At 54.1% G+C, this 20,298-nt stretch overlaps 5 protein-coding genes across 5 annotated transcripts; 4 read left to right on the forward strand and 1 right to left on the reverse strand.

The window, feature by feature from the left end:
* Positions 1 to 4,639: 4,639 nt before the first annotated feature.
* On the forward strand, positions 4,640 to 5,272 carry PC9H_009087 (uncharacterized protein; the record flags this gene model as incomplete). The annotated part of the gene is made up of 1 exon (XM_036778594.1): positions 4,640 to 5,272. One exon carries the CDS (start codon positions 4,640 to 4,642, stop codon positions 5,270 to 5,272), a length of 633 nt encoding a protein of 210 aa, XP_036630022.1.
* Positions 5,273 to 8,209: 2,937 nt separating this feature from the next.
* PC9H_009088 (uncharacterized protein) lies at positions 8,210 to 9,537 on the forward strand (the record flags this gene model as incomplete). The annotated part of the gene is made up of 4 exons (XM_036778595.1): positions 8,210 to 8,302; positions 8,617 to 8,852; positions 9,035 to 9,223; positions 9,276 to 9,537. 4 exons carry the CDS (start codon positions 8,210 to 8,212, stop codon positions 9,535 to 9,537), a joined length of 780 nt encoding a protein of 259 aa, XP_036630023.1.
* Positions 9,538 to 11,329: 1,792 nt separating this feature from the next.
* Positions 11,330 to 12,165, reverse strand: PC9H_009089 (uncharacterized protein; the record flags this gene model as incomplete). Its single annotated transcript, XM_036778596.1, has 4 exons — positions 11,330 to 11,380; positions 11,443 to 11,540; positions 11,588 to 11,904; positions 11,954 to 12,165. The coding sequence occupies 4 exons, from the start codon at positions 12,163 to 12,165 to the stop codon at positions 11,330 to 11,332; spliced, it is 678 nt and encodes a 225-aa protein (XP_036630024.1).
* Positions 12,166 to 13,161: 996 nt separating this feature from the next.
* PC9H_009090 (uncharacterized protein) lies at positions 13,162 to 13,643 on the forward strand (the record flags this gene model as incomplete). Its single annotated transcript, XM_036778597.1, has 2 exons — positions 13,162 to 13,166; positions 13,220 to 13,643. The coding sequence occupies 2 exons, from the start codon at positions 13,162 to 13,164 to the stop codon at positions 13,641 to 13,643; spliced, it is 429 nt and encodes a 142-aa protein (XP_036630025.1).
* A 3,923-nt stretch (positions 13,644 to 17,566) lies between these two features.
* Positions 17,567 to 19,679, forward strand: PC9H_009091 (uncharacterized protein; the record flags this gene model as incomplete). Its single annotated transcript, XM_036778598.1, has 2 exons — positions 17,567 to 18,641; positions 18,691 to 19,679. The coding sequence occupies 2 exons, from the start codon at positions 17,567 to 17,569 to the stop codon at positions 19,677 to 19,679; spliced, it is 2,064 nt and encodes a 687-aa protein (XP_036630026.1).
* Between the last annotated feature and the right edge of the window lie 619 nt (positions 19,680 to 20,298).

Raw genomic sequence — 20,298 nt, forward strand, 5'->3', positions numbered from 1 at the left:
GAAGACGCCAATGAAAGCGGAGAATATGTGGTTCATTAATGCTTGGTACGTAGCAGGTCCATTACAATCGCCCTGTTGGAGAACTAAGCTGATCATATTCCCGTTAGGAGTAGTAACGGCCATACGATTAACGTGCTCAGGAACTATTCGGATTTGTTCATAAGCGTCACAACCGTCCAGCGAAGTCACATACTTGTGCTTGGCGACTTGACGAAGAATGCCTTCGATATCGGGCAGCGGCGATGTCATTTTGCTGGTGTTGGCATTCCTTTCGCGAAGGTCGAAGACGCAACACAATAGCGTGGTGCCTGGTTTGTATATCAACAACATGGGTACAGTATTCCCGGAATTGGTCACTTGCCATCGTCCAGAGGCGGTGTACGCCCTCCATTTATCGTTCCATTGCTCGCGGAGGGGGTCTGGACAGCGGGAAGGGCGCCAGGAGTATATCCTGTCCGGGTCGATTAAAGGTATTGTATGGTTGATCGCGCGAAGCGGGGGTAACAGAGTGTCAGTGGCTTTCTTGCATAGGGGTAAGGCGTACTCACGAAGATGTTCCCGAGCTTTCTCAAGATTATCTTCTACCACCTGCATCGATCGCGAGGAGAGCTTCGTGACCTCAGGACCTTTAAGGGGAACTGCGTGAGTCGATCCTACAACCACACGAGGTGGGTTAATGCCAATAGTTACTAAATGTTGAAACATCCAGGGCGTACCAAGGATAATGTCATAATTAGCAATGTTGGCGACGTCGAAGTACCTCTCACTGTTAGAATTTTGATATTCGAGGGTCGCTCGGCATCCATAATTAATTCGGGATCTAGAGCCTTGAACGGCCAGCTGCAACGCCAAGGGGGTGCTTAATTGCACTTTCTTCAGCCCCAGTTGATCCACTAAGGTGGTCGATAGGAAGTCGCCGAGGGATCCAGAATCGATCAAAGCGCGGGCTGGGTGACCATTCACCTTAACAGTTACCACTAGCGGCTTCGGGACTGCTCTTGATGGGTCCCGGGTTATTGAAGCATTCCGTTGCAAGGCAGGATATGTTCCTCTTTTGACCTGTTGACCGTTGAGCTCAATAACTGTGGGCATAGGTCCGGTGGCATCAAATCGGCAACGACGGACTTTCCGTATCCATAACAGGTGTTCGTCGTCAGTTTGGGCCGTGTTTCCAAAGCAAGCACTTCGGTACCATAAACAGTATTGGTTCGGGGATTCCCCCACGACCAATACCTTATCGGGTGGCTCGAATAGATCCTTTAGGTCAGTTTCGTTGTGTATCACGTCCAGCGCGTGGAAGAACTCAAGAGTTTTAGTAGCTAACTTCTTGGTATACCAATTAGGCAGATCAAACATGGGATTCCGAAGGTGAGTCCTAGGGATCTCACACGTAAAGGCCCGATATTTATCTTGGATCGTGTAGGTCGCGGGGTTTTTTGGCGAGGGTTGAACAGAGAATCTCCCATACTGGCTGAAGACATTTATGTCTTTGTCTCCTAGATAAGGGACCCAGCTCTCTAAATGTATCCTCCCGGCCTCAGCATAAATATCTTCAATGGGTAGGGCCTTGCGGCAATAATCCGCCTCGGCTTTGGAAAATCCATAGTTCTCACAGCAGAGGAGCGCGTAAGAATAGGACACCGCTTGGGTGGTACTAATCAATTTCTTAGCATCCATCACCAACGGTACACGCTTCGGGTACCATTTATCTACGACGGCGCACTCTCCTTCAGAGATGCGAAGGATTGAGAATCGTTCGTCGTAGAAATGATCGTCCTTGGGGAGCCGCAAGCGTGGAAAGTCGTTGTCTCCGGGGTATCCCAGAACTAGTCCGACCGCGTCTAGGTGTGCCTCTTGGGCCTTTATTACCGGGTCCCCCAGAGGCATGTATCGGGTATTCCAGCTGCGGACTACGTGAGGTACCCGAAATTCCTCACTTTCCATTTCGGGGTCCACATCTATCAACTCGGGCATACTGTCGCAGCCTTCGTCATCAGATTCGTTCGGGAGAGGGAGCTTTTCCTCAACGTCATCTGCCCAGGAGAATCCAGGTTCGGGTTGTAATCCAATCGCCCCAAGATCGAGCTCTTGTAGGGGGCCGTCTTCCTCGGTATTCAGCGCCTCATGCTCTTCAAAGTTGATACCGAGGGCATGCGAGGGGATTCCAGGGGGTTTACTTCCGTGGCTCTTCATGGCGTCGGTTGACGGGCAATCTTTCGATAGGTGACCGACACGTTTGCAACGGAAGCATTTGCCTGCCTTTCTTAGCTCATCAAGCTCTTTAGGGGATAGTTGGGAGGGAATTTTTGGGTGTCTTTCGCTATTGTTGCGTCCTCCGGTGGGTTTCTGTCCATCTCTAGGAGTCACCGGGGTCTGATTCCCCAAAGTCGATCCCTTAGAGCCAGTCGGTGTCGCGTTTTGACTCCGCTTGTCGCCAAATCGGGGGTTGTTGTTACCCTTCTTGGAACGACCCTGTTGGCTACCCTGGTTAGGGGAGTTAACAGCGTGGGCAGCGCAATAACCGCTGCGCCCAAGCCTGGCATTCTCAACCACTTCAAGGAGTTCGGCTCTTTCTACAACCTCGTCCCAGGTGGATATATTAGGGTTCAGTTTTTCTCGATATAGCTCGGCTCGGATTACTGGTTTAAAACCGTTCCATAATTTAACCACCTTTTCTTGTTCGCTTATAGAACCAATGACGTCGTAGCGTTGTTTCAGCTGCGCCGAATAGTCGCGAACACTCAACTCACGCTGCCACAGCTTGTCGATCTCCATCTGAGTCTGTTCAAGAAGGTCGATCGGGAAGCAGGTGTTCATGAGTCCCTCGAAGAAGTCCCTTAGGTTCCATTTGCCTGGACTCATGGAGACTTGTTGAAGGTAGAAGTCGTATGCACGACCCTTGAGATAGGCAGCAAGTTTTCGAACACGGTATTTTCGTCGGACACCGCCTTCCTTCAGGTAAGCGGTTCCATCGCTCACGAATCGATAAAACAACGTTAAATCGGCACTGCCGTCGTAGGTCTCAGGCGGCGTTGGTTTCAAGTTAGACTTGCGTTTTGATTTGCGCGATTTACATCTACGCCTATGCCTATAACGATCATTTCCGTCCGAGCTACTGGAGTCACTACTTGTGCTATCGGAGTTCTCAGACGAATCGTCACTATCGCTGGACGAGGAGCTCGAGTCGTCTCCGCTCGAGGGGTCTCGTTCCTTTTTGCGAGACCCTCTTCTATCTTCCACCGAGTTCAGGGCCCTACCCAGATAGCTGTTGGGGGGTATTTGCGAGCTCGGAAGGAATCCTGACTTTGCGTCTTGTTTCTTGGGTCGAGTTCTAGTCGCGGACTTGGATTTGGTCTTAGGTCTCTCAACGGTTGTCTCCGCGATGTGGGCTCGTATACCCTCAGTCATTGGGGTCCGGGATTTCTGGCGTTCACGTAGACGCCTGTTATCCCTTTTGAGTTCCGCTAGTTGTTGGCGAAGATATTCCCGATCGTCATCTACAATCGGAGGGGGCAACCGTCTGGCTGTGGTCTGACGACGGGAGGGTCCAGCTTGACGTTGATCATTGGCCGGCCCTAGGTTCTTCGCCGTCTTCCAGATCTTGAACGCCTCAGCCTGTGCTTCGGGGTCTAAGTCGTCGTCTCCGAAGTCGATGTCACCCCAGTTAGTGGGGTCAGCGACTTTCCCTTTGGCCGCAGTCCATGGGTTGTCGTGTCCAGGTCCTGGAAGTCTATCACCTCGGCCTTTGGCTTGAGGGTCCTTACTAATCTGAGCCTGTCTTTGGGCCAGACTTTCCTTCTGCTTATTACTTAGATTCTCATAAGCTGCATTTATCGTTCTCAATTGTTCATTATCAAGATCGCGGCGTCTATCTACAGAGGAAGCGCTATGCGACCGTCTGTTCTTTCGGTTTACTGGTATCCAGCCCGAATCATCATCAGGGGTTTGTCCCTGGACACCGTTGTTGGCGAATTCCTCGCCATCGGCGGTCTTCCTCCCGTCATCCCCGGCATCCGGTTCATTAGGGAGGAAGGTGGCTGGCCCAAAGGTCTCAGCTGGATCGCATGCAGCCGCCACGTCCGAGTAACTTCGGCGGGACGCTGCTGACACAGGTCTTTGGGTATCTACAGGCGCGGTTTCAGCGCCGGAATCGGTGAGATCTGACTCACTGGGGTTCCCTTTTTCTAGGGTGGTCTGGCTACGCAGAGGGTAGCGTCTGGTTGACGACGTAGGGATACGCGATGTCATGCTTTAATCTAATCTGATGATCAGTAAAACTTTTTTCAGGGGAGGACTTATCGGTGATCAATAATAATTGAGTGTAAAGGTTTTAGCGGTTATGGAGGTGGAGGAGCCGAGGATTCCCAGTGGGCCAAACTGGGGGGGACCTATAGGCGTCGGGAAAGTTGTTCACTCTTGCGAGTGTTGGTGTTGATGAACGGTGGGGGAGCTTTCAAAAATATGTAATGCGGAGCGTTGCGGTAACGGTCACGTACATGGGAAAAAAGGGGGGTAGAGTCAGTCCGTCAAGTTGAAAGGATTAACCGTTCGTATTTCTGGGGACTCTGCCCTATACCTACGTACAACCCAGGTATTTATACTGTAACTATCGAGAGACCATAATAGATACAAACAGACTATGAGTCCATGCGGAATAACTGGGAAAGGGAGGAACGAGAGTTCAAAGCATGTGGGTAGGAATAGGGACACTGAAACAGGGGAGAGGGGATATCCATATCGGGAACCGAGTTGTCACATCCAGGCTCAGCACGATGCGGCTCAATCTACCATTCTGAACCTACAAGCAAAAGTTGTCAAGCTAGAGGACAAAGTGAAGACGTCTCAGACCGGACAGGAAGAGGTTATCTCCGCCTCCATCTCAGCTGCCACAGCTGTCGTTGCCTCTGCATTTGCGGCCAGGGACGCCCAAACGCCGGCAAAATCGGATACTGAGAACGGGATGCTAGAGCAGTTAATGACGGACTGGAAGAAGAATGTAGATGGGCAGTGGAGTAGCATGCGCAAGGAGTGGTCTGAGGAGCGTGCTTGGTTGGCCAAGGCGAGCGAGGAATGGGAGACAAAAATCAAGCAAGTTGACTTGAAGCTTACCGCCCTTACCACCGTGAGCGACCCACCGTTGGCTGCAGGCCCAGATGATCATCAGAACGGAAATCTACGCCACACTCTTGCTACTCCTCCAAGTCCCCGCAGTCTCTCCTCCGACTCGCGACGTTCATCAAGAAGGAAGCGCTCAGGATTAGCACGGGGCTGAACCGGAAATCGATCACGAGCGTTAGCCAGGCCGGCTGCGACGATGACGTCTTGCGAGCTGACTCCCCTGACTTTGAGTCCGACGAAACGCTATCTATCTTATGCCCGGCCAGTGCTAGCACTGGCCGGGCTAAGATAGATGGTGGGGATAACCGAAACACGGTATCAGAAATCCGTAGCCACACTGTGGCTACAGTGGGAAAATTTTATATACCTTAGAAATATTATATTAGCACCTCGTAGCCACACTGTGGCTACGCTCAGCGGTAGAAAAATTGAATATACATTTGAAACCTTAATTAGCAATTCGTAGCCACAGTGTGGCTACGATATTTTACTTAGTAATGAGTGGGCCGCGACGGAGTTTCAATCTCGGCCGCCCGGCGACCGGGTCCGTCGTCGCTGGCTCGACCCAATGGCAGGGACGGTTTTAGAAACTCGTAGCCACACTGTGGCTACGATAGCAAAATTAAATATACCTTGAAATCCTTTAGCAACTCGTAGCCACACTGACGGACCCAACATTGAACGGACCCAACATTGAACTTCATCTTAAAGCGTTAGAGCTCGTTTACGAGCTCTAACGCGGACCCACCATTGAGTCTCTCATTGAAGTGTTAGAGCTCGTTTACGAGCTCTATCCACTGACTCCGGACCTAGTGCTGGGTTAGGTCAGCCCAAAACTGCTACTTCTGGGCTACTCTACCTCTTTCTTTCAACCTTATCATATCACTTATTGGCCAGAACCCTGTTATATATCACACAAGGATGGATATTTTACTATTCAACTACCAAGTTAGATAGCTATGTGGCTTGGTATTAGAGCGTTAGAGCTCGTAAACGCGAGCTCTAACGCGGTTCCATGCCTTCTCATGCATGCAATCCTATCTTATTCTCTTGAAATCGAACAACTTACTTGGATTAGAGCCTTCAGAGATAGGAACTTAAGGGGCAGGAGCTTCGGATCCATGTATATTTCCAATAGAGCTCAGTTACAAGTGATATTGTCAGCTAGGTAATTGATCTTTCGGATTAAGGACTGCCTATAAACAATAAGCATTAGAGCTCGTTTACAAGCTTTAACGCGGACTCACCATCAAATGAAAGCCCACGGATTAGGGCCTTACGGCATTAGGACCTTAGGGAGTTGAGGTTTAGGGTTTTGGCATATTGTATCTGGAGCTCGTTTACGAGCGACTGTCTCGGCTGGTTAGGTTAGGTGAGTGCAGGAGTAGTCGGAATTAACATTGCATACAAGCTACAAGGGTTAGAGCTCATTTGCGAGCTCTAACCCAGACCCATCACAACCCCCAAGCCAAGGTACTAGGGCTGTAGGGCATTAGGATGTTAGGGGGTTGAGGTTTCGGGTTTTGGTATATTATCTTCGGAGCTCGTTTACGAGCGACTGTCTCGGTAGGTTAGGTTAGGTGAGTGCTGGAATATTCAGACTTACCATTGCCTTCCACAAGTTACAAGCGTTAGAGCTCGCTTACTGCGCAGAGACTTGAATGAGCAGATGGCCAGGCGCATCAAAGGCCAGAGGCGAAAGGCAGATGGGAGACGTGAGAGACGGTGGCCCAAGGTCAAGGGACCACGGCGAATGCGCTAGGACGGGTAGACACTGGTCCACCATGAGCGGTGATCACGGCGAACGGAGGGGGCAAAAGCACAACAGGGTAGGGGAAACAAGGAGGTGGTTATGGGCATCGCAGACAAGTGAGCAAGAGGACCATGTGACACAGGGGCTCCCCCGACGAGGGAGTGGCTATGGGCATTGCGGCGAAACGAGAGGGTGGGTTCACACCATTGTGCAGAGATGGGTGTATGAGACAGGGGCCCGCACAAGTTGCGGGTGGCTTCGGGGATTGCGGCGAGGGGAGGTGGAGGGAGAAGTTGGAGATAGGGGCTCCCCCAACGAGGGGGTGGCTACGGGGATGTCGGCGAAGAGGGAATGTGATGGAAGGATGGGGGAAAGGAAGACAGGGGCACCCCCATCGAGAGGATGGCTACAGGCATCACGGCGAAAGGAGAGGAAGAGTTGACGTCATCCTGCGAAGACGTGTTTACAAGACAGGGGCCTGCACAAGTTGCGGGCGGCTTCGGGGATTGCGGCGAGGGGAGGTGGAGGGAGAAGTTGGAGATAGGGGCTCCCCCAACGAGGGAGTGGCTACGGGGATGTCGGCAAAGAGGGAATGCGATGGCAGGATGGAGAAACGGAGACAGGGGCTCCCCCATCGAGGGGGTGACTACGGGCATCGCGGCGAAGAGGGCTGCACGCTAGCGAGCCAGCCAATTGCCGCCAGCCATTCAGCCTGTCTCACCTGCCGTTTGTAAGTATGTATATGCGCGCAAACTTCCAACGACATACCGTGAATGTGCCACCTATCTTATACATCCCCCTTCCTCCCAACCCTCCTCCTCTGGCCGTACGCTCGGACTCGGATACCCACACACTGCCGGTGTTGCATTTGATGTCCCTATATGCGCGCGTGTCATTCCGCCTCCGAGCTTCCTCTGTGAACCACGAGTGTGGGTGAGGGCACGAAGGGGGATGTAACACGGTCGCCAGTTTGAAGACAACGGTGGGGTGAGAGCTCCGGACGCGCCAGTCGTGGACGGATTGCGCAAGGCGCGAGGCTGGTGGAAGTGGGGCATTCATTGACGTCTGAAGGAACTTGATAGTGGTGGCGTCAGGCCTAGCCAGTGTTTGGCTTCGTCCGCGCTCCTGCAGCAGCCATCGTGCGCGTCCACTAAAGCCCACATGAACCAGATGGTTTTCCTAATGGAGTGGAGACTCACCTGACTGTTTTAGGGCGATATCTTACCATATCCACCGCAACTCACCTGTATCCCCTCGTTCGCTTTGCTGGCAGCACACGCGTCTGTCTTCGGAGCGAGCGAAATTGGTTACACATGTTCGGCGCAGTACTGTTCCATAATGTCGACACGGAGGAGGAAACGGAGGAGAGATAGGGAGAGCGGCGAAGGGGCAGGCCATCATCCCCTCGTTGTCGTTGCTGTCATCGTCGTAGTGCGCAGTTGAGAGGTTGGTGAGCAGTTGAAAGCTTGGTGGACGAAGTCGGCTCACGGAGCGGAGTTGGATCAAGCACGTGGCGCTTGTTCGAGCGCCACAATGCGGGGCAGTCCTCAACTCGCCCTCAATCATTTTCGTCGATATCGCCACCGTGCACTGGGAATACAAGGACACAGAGGTATGGTCAATCCTAATCCTTCAGACCAAGTAAAACTTACCACAAGCAACAACTCCAGATGAATCCAACCTCAGCCAGTGCCCCTTGCAAACACGGGCAGTAGCGGCGAGTTTCCTGAATGAACATCGGGCAGGGAGAAGGAGGAGGAGTCCACGGCGATGGGCCTTGCGATGCAGATGGGAATGCGGGGGCCAAGGTGCAAGCAACGGTAAAGACAGCGCCGTCCCCGACGAGGCGTAAATCGGCGAAAAAGCGTACGGCAGCCGCGAGGCTTGTCCACCAGCGCAATCTTGCTGTGAAGAGGCGCAGCGTTGACGATGTTCGCTCGGATGACGAGGCAAAGAATGGAGGCGGGGTCTGGAAGACAAGGTGAGTTCATCCATAGTGTCTGAATGTCCCCGTCGAGCACGTACTCATGTGTGTATGCCTCCCATTGCAGATACTTGAATCCGAGCCTCCTCCGCCACTGAAGCCCAGATCGCCGTCGATACCACTCCCCAGGCGCGCCTCGATATCAATATCAGAACAAGAAACTCAACTGCAGGAGGTAGAGAGGCCACCTATGCCCTCCCGTGTCAGGCCGTGGTTCTGGGTGATGTGGTTTCAGACCAGACAGATGGGACGTTTCCCCCTTGTCTCCCTCCCTCGCACGTCGAACCTCTTGAGCTCGAAGAAGCACTCGTAACCACCTTCACATTTGACGTCTGGATGCAAGCCTCGCCAACTGACATCAGCTCGAGGTGAGTAATGCGAAATGTAACGATTGCACGAAGAACTCACGGAGTAGCACAGCTTACCTTCGCCCTCCACCAAGCTCTGCTCCCAACCATTGAAACCTCGTCCCTCCATCCCCGTCCCTATTCCTCACAGACACTGCGCCATTGCTGGCTGCGAAGTGGGTGAGGTCATGTTACGGATCTTGCGGCACGACCTCTCAGTTCGACCCCATCCCACCGCCCCATCCCACCACGGACCCGTCGACCTCGACTACATATACAATGCCGCGAACGGTGAAACACCACACGGCCTCCTGCCCTCGAGTACGACTTGCTAGGTAGTTTGTATGCACAGTCTGGATGCTCACACCCTCAATCCCAATCCTGCCTCCAATTTTGATCCGGCCTCTCTGTTCTCCGCGACGAGCGCATGCAGGTGGTATGAACAGCGTGGCACGAACACACAGTCGGCGGAGCAGAAACCTGAGACTGGCGCATATGTGAGTACGAGCGCCAACATCTTAGTCGACGCCTGGCGGCAAGCTTACCTAACGATCGTGAAACAAGCGCCACCGAACTTGCGCCACAACCGCCAAGTCCCCATCGACACGACACGTACGACAACACATTGGTCTTATCCAACCAAAGCAACCTCCCGCCCTCACGCACGATCGACAATCACCAGATCGAGGATTCTGCTGCAGATAGCCATCGACGCACAACTCACAACCATGCTGGCTACGCGGACACAATTCGCGGAGGTAAAGGTAGCGGAGAACAAACAGGTTAACGCCTCACATCTCGCAGGAGAACCAGAGGGCCGCGCTGGCAGGTTCTCAACACGCGATGCGGTGACGACGAAGCTCCGGCGTTAACACAAGCAGCAGGGCTACGTGCAGAGAGGAAAGGTTGGGATGAAAAATGGAAGGAGAGACAGATTGGGGGATCAGACGACGGGCGGGGGATGTGGGATGTGCTGAAGTGAGTACACGCCGTGTCCCTTGTGAAGATGTCACTCACCAGCGAAAATCTCCTCTAGGTCATTCCCGGCGAAGTCTGCCCCATCTCCTCCATCCCCTTCGCTCCTGCTGCACCACTGCCTCTGTCAATGCATCACCATGTGCGGTCGGCGGCGCTCGACATTTCATGGAGACCTCTGGCCGATCGTCTGCTCCTCCAGCAGCATTACAACGACGAGAGGAGTGGTTGCACAGCAAAGGAGAGAGGGAACGTTGCTGGAGATATCACCCAAGTTGCGAACGACCAAGGGACGCATGAACGAAGATGCAAGTAAGCACCCCGCTCACTCGCATGTTGGAATTACTTACCGATGTGCTACGTCCCCAAGACTGCCAGATGACGTCCACGCGCACCTTCTACATTAAGCATGCCCCTTGCCAATATCACTACCTTTAACCCACCAACTAGCGTCGCCCTCCCTCCACGATGGCCGATATTGGAACACGTAGATGGGCTGGAACTGTCGTCGTGTAGCTTGAACGCCCCAGTCTCATGCTGATAGTGAGCAGGGAGGGCAGTCACACATCAACACGTCGCCCAAACTCTCCGTAGTCACACGCAGCCTCGGTAAAACCCCCGCGCAAACCTAGATTGGCCGAAATGTGTTGGATCGCGACGTATATCTGGCCGGAATTCAAACCAAGTGCCATTTCACGCCATACGCCATGCCAACCACAATCCCGCATTCTCGCACCCTCAACGTGACACCCAATCACCACACGCCCAGTCCCGGCGACGCCATGACCCTACTACTAGCTCGTTCCATGGCGTTAGTGACTGGGCACTCAGCAGTGCTGTCGTCGATTTGGCGCGCACACACGGGCTCAGCACCGCGAATAGAGACCTATGCTAGCGAGAGGGAGAGCAGAGGCAGGAAGGAAGGCACAAGTGATGGGAGACGTACAAAGAGAGTCGCGCACTCAACTCTCACGACATTCAGCTTTAACGACGCGCCAGCCCCTTGCCCATCGACACCGATGATATAGGCCAGCCATACGTGTCTGCAAAGGGGAATACGCTAGCAGCTGGACCACAACGGGGGGAAGCATCGATAGGGTCCTGCAGGCAAGGGGAGTGCTGGCCAAAGTAGGGAAATACCACCAACATAGCCTACGACGACAACGACGAAGCGAGATGATGGAAGATGCAGATGAGGAACGCCTGGGACGCTGAGACGTCAGTAACACGCCGACGCGAGGCGAACGAGCAAGGGAATGACGCACCCCCTCGTCTCTTTGCCTTGGGTCCTCGTCCTCATCTCTTCGCCCTTCGTCCCCGTCCTTGTCCTTCGTGCCTTCGTCCGGCGCTGACCTGGCCTGGCCTAGAGTGCGTTTGCGGTGGCGCGAGCTTGGGCTGGCGCGGAATTACCGTTGCGAGGACAGTTGCGAGGCCAGTTGCGAGGACGGGGAGGAGCGGACAGGGAGACGGAGGAGACGGCTGGAGGAAGGAGGGAGTCAGCGTGCGAGTCAGCAAGGGTACGAAGAAAGCTCAGAACGAGAGAACGAGGGGTGCGGGAGGGTTGAATGGGTACAGCGAAGGGAGTACGAAGGAAAGGGTGCACGGGCAAGGGCGACGACGAAACGCGAACGAGTACGGGGTATATACGAACGGCGAACAGTGGTTCTTGTTCTGTCTGGGTGGCTGGTCCTAGGTTCGACGGTGATAGCGTTTGGGGTACGTCGAAGCTGGATAATGGATTGCGTTAGCGAAACGAAACGAAGAGGGAACGAACACAGGAGCAATGGGAAGATGAGCGTGAACGATAGCGGATGGACTTTGGAGTACAGTGAGGCGAAGCGAAAGCGAAAGGGAGGTGATGGAGGGAGAAGGAAAGCAGAATGAAGAGGTATGTACCGGCCATTCTTATCGGCCATCTCGACTCTCGATGCTAACCTCCTCTTAGTTGCAGACTGCAGGCGACCCGAGACCCTCGCGTTCGCATGCATCGAGTAGTCGCGCGCGACCTGAAGGCAATCCACCGTAGGTAGCCCTGAGAGTCAATGATGTAACGTCATTAGATAAGTGGGCAATAAACGGGTTTGGTATAGCGTACCTGAGTGGATGGAAGGTCAGTGGCAGGGGATTTAGCGTCTAGGTGAAAGTCGCGGTCAGTGACTGGCTGACTGGGTGGAGGAGATATAAGGAAATAATCATAAGGGATTGTAAGGTACGCACTAGTTCGGTCGTCATTCGTACGTGTACTGACGGGAGTTCAAGATGGATTCGTTCCGGTGTGGACCTCCATCTGTCTGTCGTTCAATTAGTCGGGCGTTCGGCTGGTCTATGGACGGGAACTCACTCGCTGACGCACTCGTCACTCAGACAGGCCCCTCGCGTCGTCATCGCGCTCACGGTGACACTTGTCGTCCACCCAGATCCCAAGCCCCCGTGTGGACTGCTGGACCATTCGCAGCACCCCATGCCTCGATCTGCACCCCACAAACCCCGTCCATTCCATTTCGATTTCATTCAATTCGTTGCGTGTCGTCGCAGCCTGGTTCACACAGCTCACGGGGACGGCTCAGACGTCCAGCACAGTCCGTGCCCTCGTCACTCCGACTTGGTGCGCCTGCGTCTCTCGGGTCTACGTCTATGACTACACCTACTGATCGTTCCCCACCCTCGCCGCCGAGGCGTATCTCAGATCCCAGATTGCGCGCTTCGACGCTGGACTCCGTGGCCCCGTATGTCCCCCACCAGCGCACCACCCGGCTGGCCGAGAAAGAGGTCGTGGAAGGAGTTTTTCCCCCTGCATTGAGAGCGATTCCATATACCGGAAAGCTACCTCACCCACATATGCCTACACATCTTGCCACGACTTTGTCGTCAGGATCGAGGAAAGAGATCATCGACCGGGTGTGGAAGGCCTTCCTTCCAAGGAGTGTCGACAGCGAGACGTATGGTCCCTTCTTCAAGAATTCCACTGGATTGAAGAGCACCGCATGGAGTACGTGCATCCTCCTTGCTGATGGTTTGTGTATTGACGCCGAAGTATGTTAGACAAGACCTTGAGATATATGATATCCCGAATACGACACTCCCGTCGACGCGAACGATTCCTTTTGCCGTCCGCGATGAGCCACGATCGCCTATCACTGCGAGTATGAGACTGCGATGGACAGTGTCACCTGCGTCTGCGACTTGGGGGACCCAGGGCGGCTGCTTCCCTCTTCGCGATAGTGCATGCTTACCGAACAATCAGCCGACAGGCGCTGCCACCCAGTCTCCCTTGTCTCACAACCACCAACGCCTGCGACCTCCACCCCGCCAATGCATGCGTACCAACGCCAGGCAATCTCAAGATCTCATCCCTGGTGTGCACGGCTCCCCGCCAACTCAGGGCACGACTCATCCAGCTGGCATGACACCATCTCTCACGCGCACCCTTGGCTTTACGACGGCGACGATAAGAAGCGCAGCATAAAGGGGGGATAGGGAACGACTACTGATCTAGGTCTGTAATCTATCAACGATTCGATCTGACGGCTTATTCCTCGTCAGTGCCGCGCCTTCATCAGCCCATCGTCCACGATCCACGCCGAAGTTATCTGCCAACGACGCGATGACCGCCAGGACTTACCCTACGCCCCAAATCAGTACTCCGCAACAATACAAAGAAAAGGAGAACCCCGAGAACACGAGAAAAAACGACCCGAACGGCGACTTTACGTAAGAGAGGCAAAGGCAATAAGCAATATCGGCGCCAAACGGCCCTCGAGCACCCAGGTAAGCTCGCGCCCGCCTTGGTTTTCCCACCCAGTCGCCTTATACCACCGCAGACGCCCTCGACGGCCTTTGGGCAAACGTCGCGCATCATTCATCGGGGAACGTGTCAGTGAAGGAACGAGGACGACGGCAGAGAAGATTGGGAGGCAAACGAGAGGGAGAACGAGAACGAGAGAGAAAAAACAAGACGAGAAGGGGGAACGACGGGGAGAATGAACGAGGAGCCCCTCTCTCACAATCTTGCAAGCTACGCGGCCAACGTGTCCAACTCTCTGACGTACGCTACACCTTACGCCCATCAGTATCCGAGGGGAGACAAACGAAAAGGGGGTTAGGAATGGGTATATTAACTCAACTGGGTGTGTACTCTACTATTACATCTCCTTTCAGCCGCCGCGTACCTTAGCCACAGACCACTTCACGCCTCTCCAACTCGTACTGTCGGCCTTGCACCATCTGCTCGCCTCCCAGCCCACAACGCAAGGACCCTCTGCCTCTAAAGCTGCTCGCCGCAATGTCTGCAACCCAGGGTCCACTTACTTCGCACATGAACACGTTGTACCGCAACTGCGAGCCCAAACGACAGTGTACCGGGGATAGCCAATGCCAGCAACGGTTACGCACCACGCCGCCGTCTATCATCGCCCGAAGAGGCTAGCGCAGCTAGGGAAGGAAGGGAACCTGATACGCATGCGCGGGATGGCGGCGACGGTTAACGAGCTTCGAAAATGCGAGGCACAGAGGTGTGCTGGGCTCGTTCATAGGAGACGTCGATGTTGACGGCGTGGGCTACGGGCACAAGGTGGAGTGGGAGGTGGCACGGGTTTTGCAGCGGCGAGTGGGCGTAGACGGAGATAGGGTTTAGTTGTTTGCCCGCAAGACCATACCCAAACAAGGGCGGGATGGCTCAGGCGCATCCAACTCTTCTGCAACCGACAAACTCGTCCTCTTCACTGTCAGAGAAATCCACCAATCATCCACACCTTGAACGATGTCTCTATTCTCAAGTCTCCTGCGCTGTTGTACGCGTTCGCGTCGCGGTTCTTTTGTAAGCTGGCCTCAAAACTTCGTGCCTACTGTTCGTTAATGCTTTCTTTGTCGACAGGATTCCGTGAACAAACGGACTTCCCTTATACACAATGAACATCTCGGGTATGCGATTAACTTCTACTTAGTGCGATGGAAGGTATCTAACGTTACATAATGCACCGAAAATCTCGTCGATGTTCAGCCAGACCAGGACATCGTCGACCAGCAACGCCTGAGGGATAGATGGGCGGCGGTGGTACGCGAGAAAGAAGGGTATGTTTGACTTACACTGCGTACACGCGCCTTGCCTATCCACTGACTCCGGACCTAGTGCTGGGTCAGGTCAGCCCAAAACTGCTACTTCTGGGCTACTCTACCTCTTTCTTTCAACCTTATCATATCACTTATTGGCCATAACCCTGTTATATATCACACAAATATGTATATTTTACCATTCAACTACCAAGTTAGATAGCTATGTGGCTTGGTATTAGAGCGTTAGAGCTCGCGAACGCGAGCTCTAACGCGATTCCATGCCTTCTCATGCACGCAATCCTATCTTATTCTCCTGAATTCGGACAACTTATTTGCATTGGAGCCTTCAGAGATAGGAACTTAAGGGGCAGGAGCTTCGGATTCACGTATATTTCCAAGAGAGCTCAGTTACAAGTGGATAATGTCAGCTAGGTACTTGATCTTTCGGATCAAGGACTGCCTATAAACAATAAGCGTTAGAGCTCGTTTACGAGCTCTAACGCGGACTTACCATCAAATGAAAGCCCACGGATTAGGGCCTTACGGCGTTAGGACCTTAGGGAGTTGAGGTTTCGGGTTTCGGTATATTGTATCTGGAGCTCGTTTACGAGCGACTGTCTTCGTTGGTTAGGTTAGGTGACTTGAGGACAAGTCCAACTCACCATTGCGTAGCGTAGGAGCACTTGCCTTCACATGGATGCAGTGGGCACGCCAGACGTGCCATGTGGACTCGCAGGCTCCGGGGGCCGTGCTGAAGGACGCCGTGTCCTGAAAGACGGCGAACGGCGGCGAGGGGAGGACAGGAGGACAAGGCCTTCCCCAACGAGGGGATGCATACGGGCATCGCGGCGTAGGTGAGACACGCACGTGAGAGACAGGGGCCCCTCCAGCGAGGGGATGGCTACGGGCATCGCGGCGTAGGTGAGACACGCACGTGAGAGACAGGGGCCCCCCCAGCGAGGGGATGGCTACGGGCATCGCGGCGTAGGTGAGACATGCACGTGAGAGACAGGGGCCCCCCAGCGAGGGGATGGACACGGGCATCGCGGGGAAGGTGTGAATCGGCAGTTCGGCCGAGCGAAGACACGTGAAGCTGCACAGGCGGGCACCACTCCCGAGCGCGCGATCACGAGCAAGCAGACAGGGGCCTCCCCGCCAAGGGCGCTGGGCAAAGATGACTGGCAGAGGCCTCAGGCGAACACAAGGGAAATCGTTTGGTCAAATGACTACACGTGAGAGGTAGTGAACACCCCACAGTCCACACGAAAAACTCAGCCATGCCTCCGCAGGCGAAGCGCGAAGGAAATCCTATCAGAGAACAAAACCCACGACTGCCTATACAGTTAGCTCACGGGCCGTTGACATAGACGTAACCAGGACTTACGGAGTACATACATCGACAGCCCATGTGCGCTCGCGGCGTCCTGTCTCTTTGAGCTAACGATCTGAGAAAAATAGGTGAGGTGCCAGAAAAATCCATGGAAATTGACGTACCTCGCGCATTCATTCAGCGCTCTACCCCAGATTCCGGCCTCCATCATTCCCCCAGCCACTCCCTAGCCGTTTCTCCCTATCGTGGCCCATCCGACCCCTCATCGGTTCCGATCTCTTCTCCCGCTGCGTCGCGCGCAAAGAACAAATGCCAGGGTGTGCCAACTTCGGCCTCGGAGGTGGTGCCAGAGGGCCAGGAGCCGGTAGTCTACGACTATGGGCATCCTTAGGGTCCACCGTCGCTCTACGAGCGTGGATGGACCCGTAGCAGCACGGTTGGGTTGTTGGACGTCGGCCGGGGCAAGGGAGTGTAAAATTTGGACGCTTCGTTGGTGCCAGAGGGTGAGGAGCCGGTAGTCTACGACTATGGGCATCCTGAGGGTCCACCGTCGCTCTACAAGCGTGGATGGACCCGTAGCAGTGCGAATGGGTGGTGTTGGTGAGGGACAAGGGGACAAACTTACAATAAGCGCCTCCCTCTGGCGTTTGATCGGAGAACGATCGGAGTCCAATCGGATTACTTAACACTGACACCCAGCGCTTATTGCTGTTCACGAAAAACCTAAGTCCAAACGGTGAGTACTCCGGTCCCGCTTGCTCCTCCTTCTTCCCTCCCTCCATCCATAGGCCCGTCGCCACAGTCGTAGACTGCCGCGATAGGGTGCACCTGCCCACAATTGTAGATTGACGGCGTGCAGCTACCTTTTATTCGTCTTGATCGTCCCCGATGTCCCATCCTAAAAGACACCGTCTGTCGCCAGATTCCCCTTCTTTCTTCTCCTTTCGCTTCTCCTTCCCAAGTAAACACCGTATATACTCAACGTACGAACTTGATAGATACTGTCTATGTCACTTACCGCCGAAGAAGTCAAAAAAAAACCCGACCTGCTAAGTCGCAATCGCTCGAAGCCTTTGGCAAACTTTGGCTATCTCGATGGCACCATGGGAGCCATCCTATTCGAAGGCAAAGCGTTTATAACTACTCCCAACGCCGACAACATATTTGAGCCGGTTCTCGGGCTCACTACCATCGTCCAGCTCAGGCAGGATGGCAGATTCGGCGCTGAGGACCCCTTCTTGCTCCCTCAGCAGTACATAAGCGAACACCCCCATCTTGCATGCATTCGCCGACCCCCCACCCAGCGAGAAGATACCCAGGATGTCATGTTCATCGACCCCGTTTATCAATACCACTTCCGCGCATCTCACCAATCCCGAATCGGCCAAATGGACCACCACCTCGTATCTCGGATCCGTGAGCCAGCCGTTCTCCTTGTGAAACGTTACTACGCCTTCATCGAATCCAGACCTGACCTTGCGCAGAATCGGCGGTTCCACGGCCACGCGACCCAGCTCAAAATCTGGATTGGACGCTTGGAGAGTACCAAGGCGTCCTGGCCGGATATTCTATTTTCTTTTACTCAAGCGCAGCGGCACTTCCTCGAGTTGGAAGCCTACTTGGAATATATGCAAGTCCGCAAACCGCTCATGGACTCGCCGGAGTACGGAGGCATACTCAGGCCCGCGGCCAACTTTGTAGGCGCGGTGACGAACAAGGTTGTCGTTGTCGAAGAGCTAGCCAAGGCCGGCGTGCCTGTTTGGCTTATCAGGCCCATCCGCGAGTTCAACGCGGACACGCGTATCGATACCGTCATCAATCCTACTCCCGCCGAGGCCATGAACATCGAGCTGCGACCTTGGCGCGGCCACAAGACGATCGTATGGAACACGGACGCGGCTGACCCCCAGCGCCACAATAATCTTATGCTCTTCGGCCGCGAGTTTCTCGCCTACACGGACTTTGGTCGCACATCATCTTTGCGTGACACCATTGAAAGGCCGCCCCCCATTCCCAGCTTCAGCCAAGACTACTCCGCGGGCCCTTCTCGTGCGCCCAAACCACCACAAGATGACAAACAAGGTGAGTCGAAACTTAACTTATCGTTCTCCTCTAACGTTTATGCCCACAGACTCGGAGCCCAAGAGACGCCTTATCATAAACCCGGCGGACACCCTCCATTTCCGCCCCAATCGTCATCGGTTCATGCCGATCATGATGGCAGCCTGGCAACATGGGCTTTCGACTGTTGTGGTGAAGCAGAAATACGTCTCCCCGGAATACATAGAGGGAAGGAACGGATTCATCTTTCCTCCGCCCACCGCGATCGTGCCACTTAACTCCGAAGACAACCTCAGACCGCGCCAACTTAAGATCTTGCATACGTTCATCAACCATCTTGATGTACTCTTACTTCGCATGTCGCCTCGGCTGTCGCCAACCCCCCTCTCCCGCATCAAGTGGGATTTCCTACTGGGTCCAGAAACGTCCCAAACGAGCGAGCCTGCGCAGAAGAAGATCAAACTCGACAAGCACGCCATTCGTCGCCAAAATATGCAAGATCTCCTGGCCAAGTGGACTGAAGAACTCGATGAGGATCACAAGGATCGCCATGAAGATCTTAACTGGCACAGCGAGGCTCTTCCATCCGACAAATGGCCTCACGATCGTGTAACCGAGCGCATCATGTACGAAATCATCGAGATCAACTTTCGATGGGAGCTACGCATGCTCGACAGCCAAATGCTTGCTCCCGACGTTGACCCCATCGCGCATGACGACCTCGTCAATCAATGCTTCCCCTCAACCAGTTTTGCAGGCGAAGGAGGCGGCGACCACATGAACGTGACATACCTCACGGCCTGGAGCGGTCTCTCCAATCCAGACGTCGTTGAGCGACGCAAATATATCCTCGCCATCTCACGCGTCATGGCCCACTGGAAGGACTGTCCGCCCCGCATCATAAACGATCTCCAAAAGGCCGAATCTGACGTCAACTTCGAGACGCTTGAGTGCGCTTGTGCATCGTTTTATTGCAAACGTTTTTTCTTCCATTTCGCCCGCGGGCCGACTGTCCCCCATCGCACCAAGATTGACCCCTCGGTATACATCATGCCGTGATCTCCGCACGTTTCTTGCAGATATAATCTCGCTATCTTGTTACCATGCTCTTCCCTAGCTCGTTACATGTACCCATATAATAACACTACCTCAATTTGCACCAAGTCCGCGCATGATAAGATAACCACGTCCGCAGATAAACGCCCAACCTCGGCTGATAAGACAATGATAGTGATAAGATCAAACCCAAACGGGCTTTGTTTGGTTTCCACGCCCAAGGGAAATAAAGAAGTTCAAGTCCGCCCGGTTCTGCCCACAGCCTCTTCACTGTTGTCCACATCGAGCAGCCCCGTAGGGGCCCCCCGATCGTCGGATAACACAGCGACATAGTCGTAGACTACCTCGCTGCCACACATACACCTCCCTCCTCCATGGGCACCCTCTCGATGGACGCTGATGGCCGCCGATGGACGACGATGGACTTGTAGGATCTATGGCTGAACAACATCGAGCAGCCCCGTAGGGGCCCCCCGATTGTTGGATAATACAGCGACATGGTCGTAGACCACCTCGCTGCTATTTTTTGCCATTATTGCGTCCCGGGAGGTCTCTGATTGTCGGGAGGAAGGCCTACGTCGAGGAACCTTGGCAGTAAGCCCCAAGCCTCCCGATCCCTTAG

The sequence above is a fragment of the Pleurotus ostreatus genome (assembly GCF_014466165.1).
Source record: "Pleurotus ostreatus strain PC9 chromosome Unknown scaffold_6, whole genome shotgun sequence".
Taxonomy (NCBI): Eukaryota; Fungi; Basidiomycota; class Agaricomycetes; order Agaricales; family Pleurotaceae; genus Pleurotus; species Pleurotus ostreatus.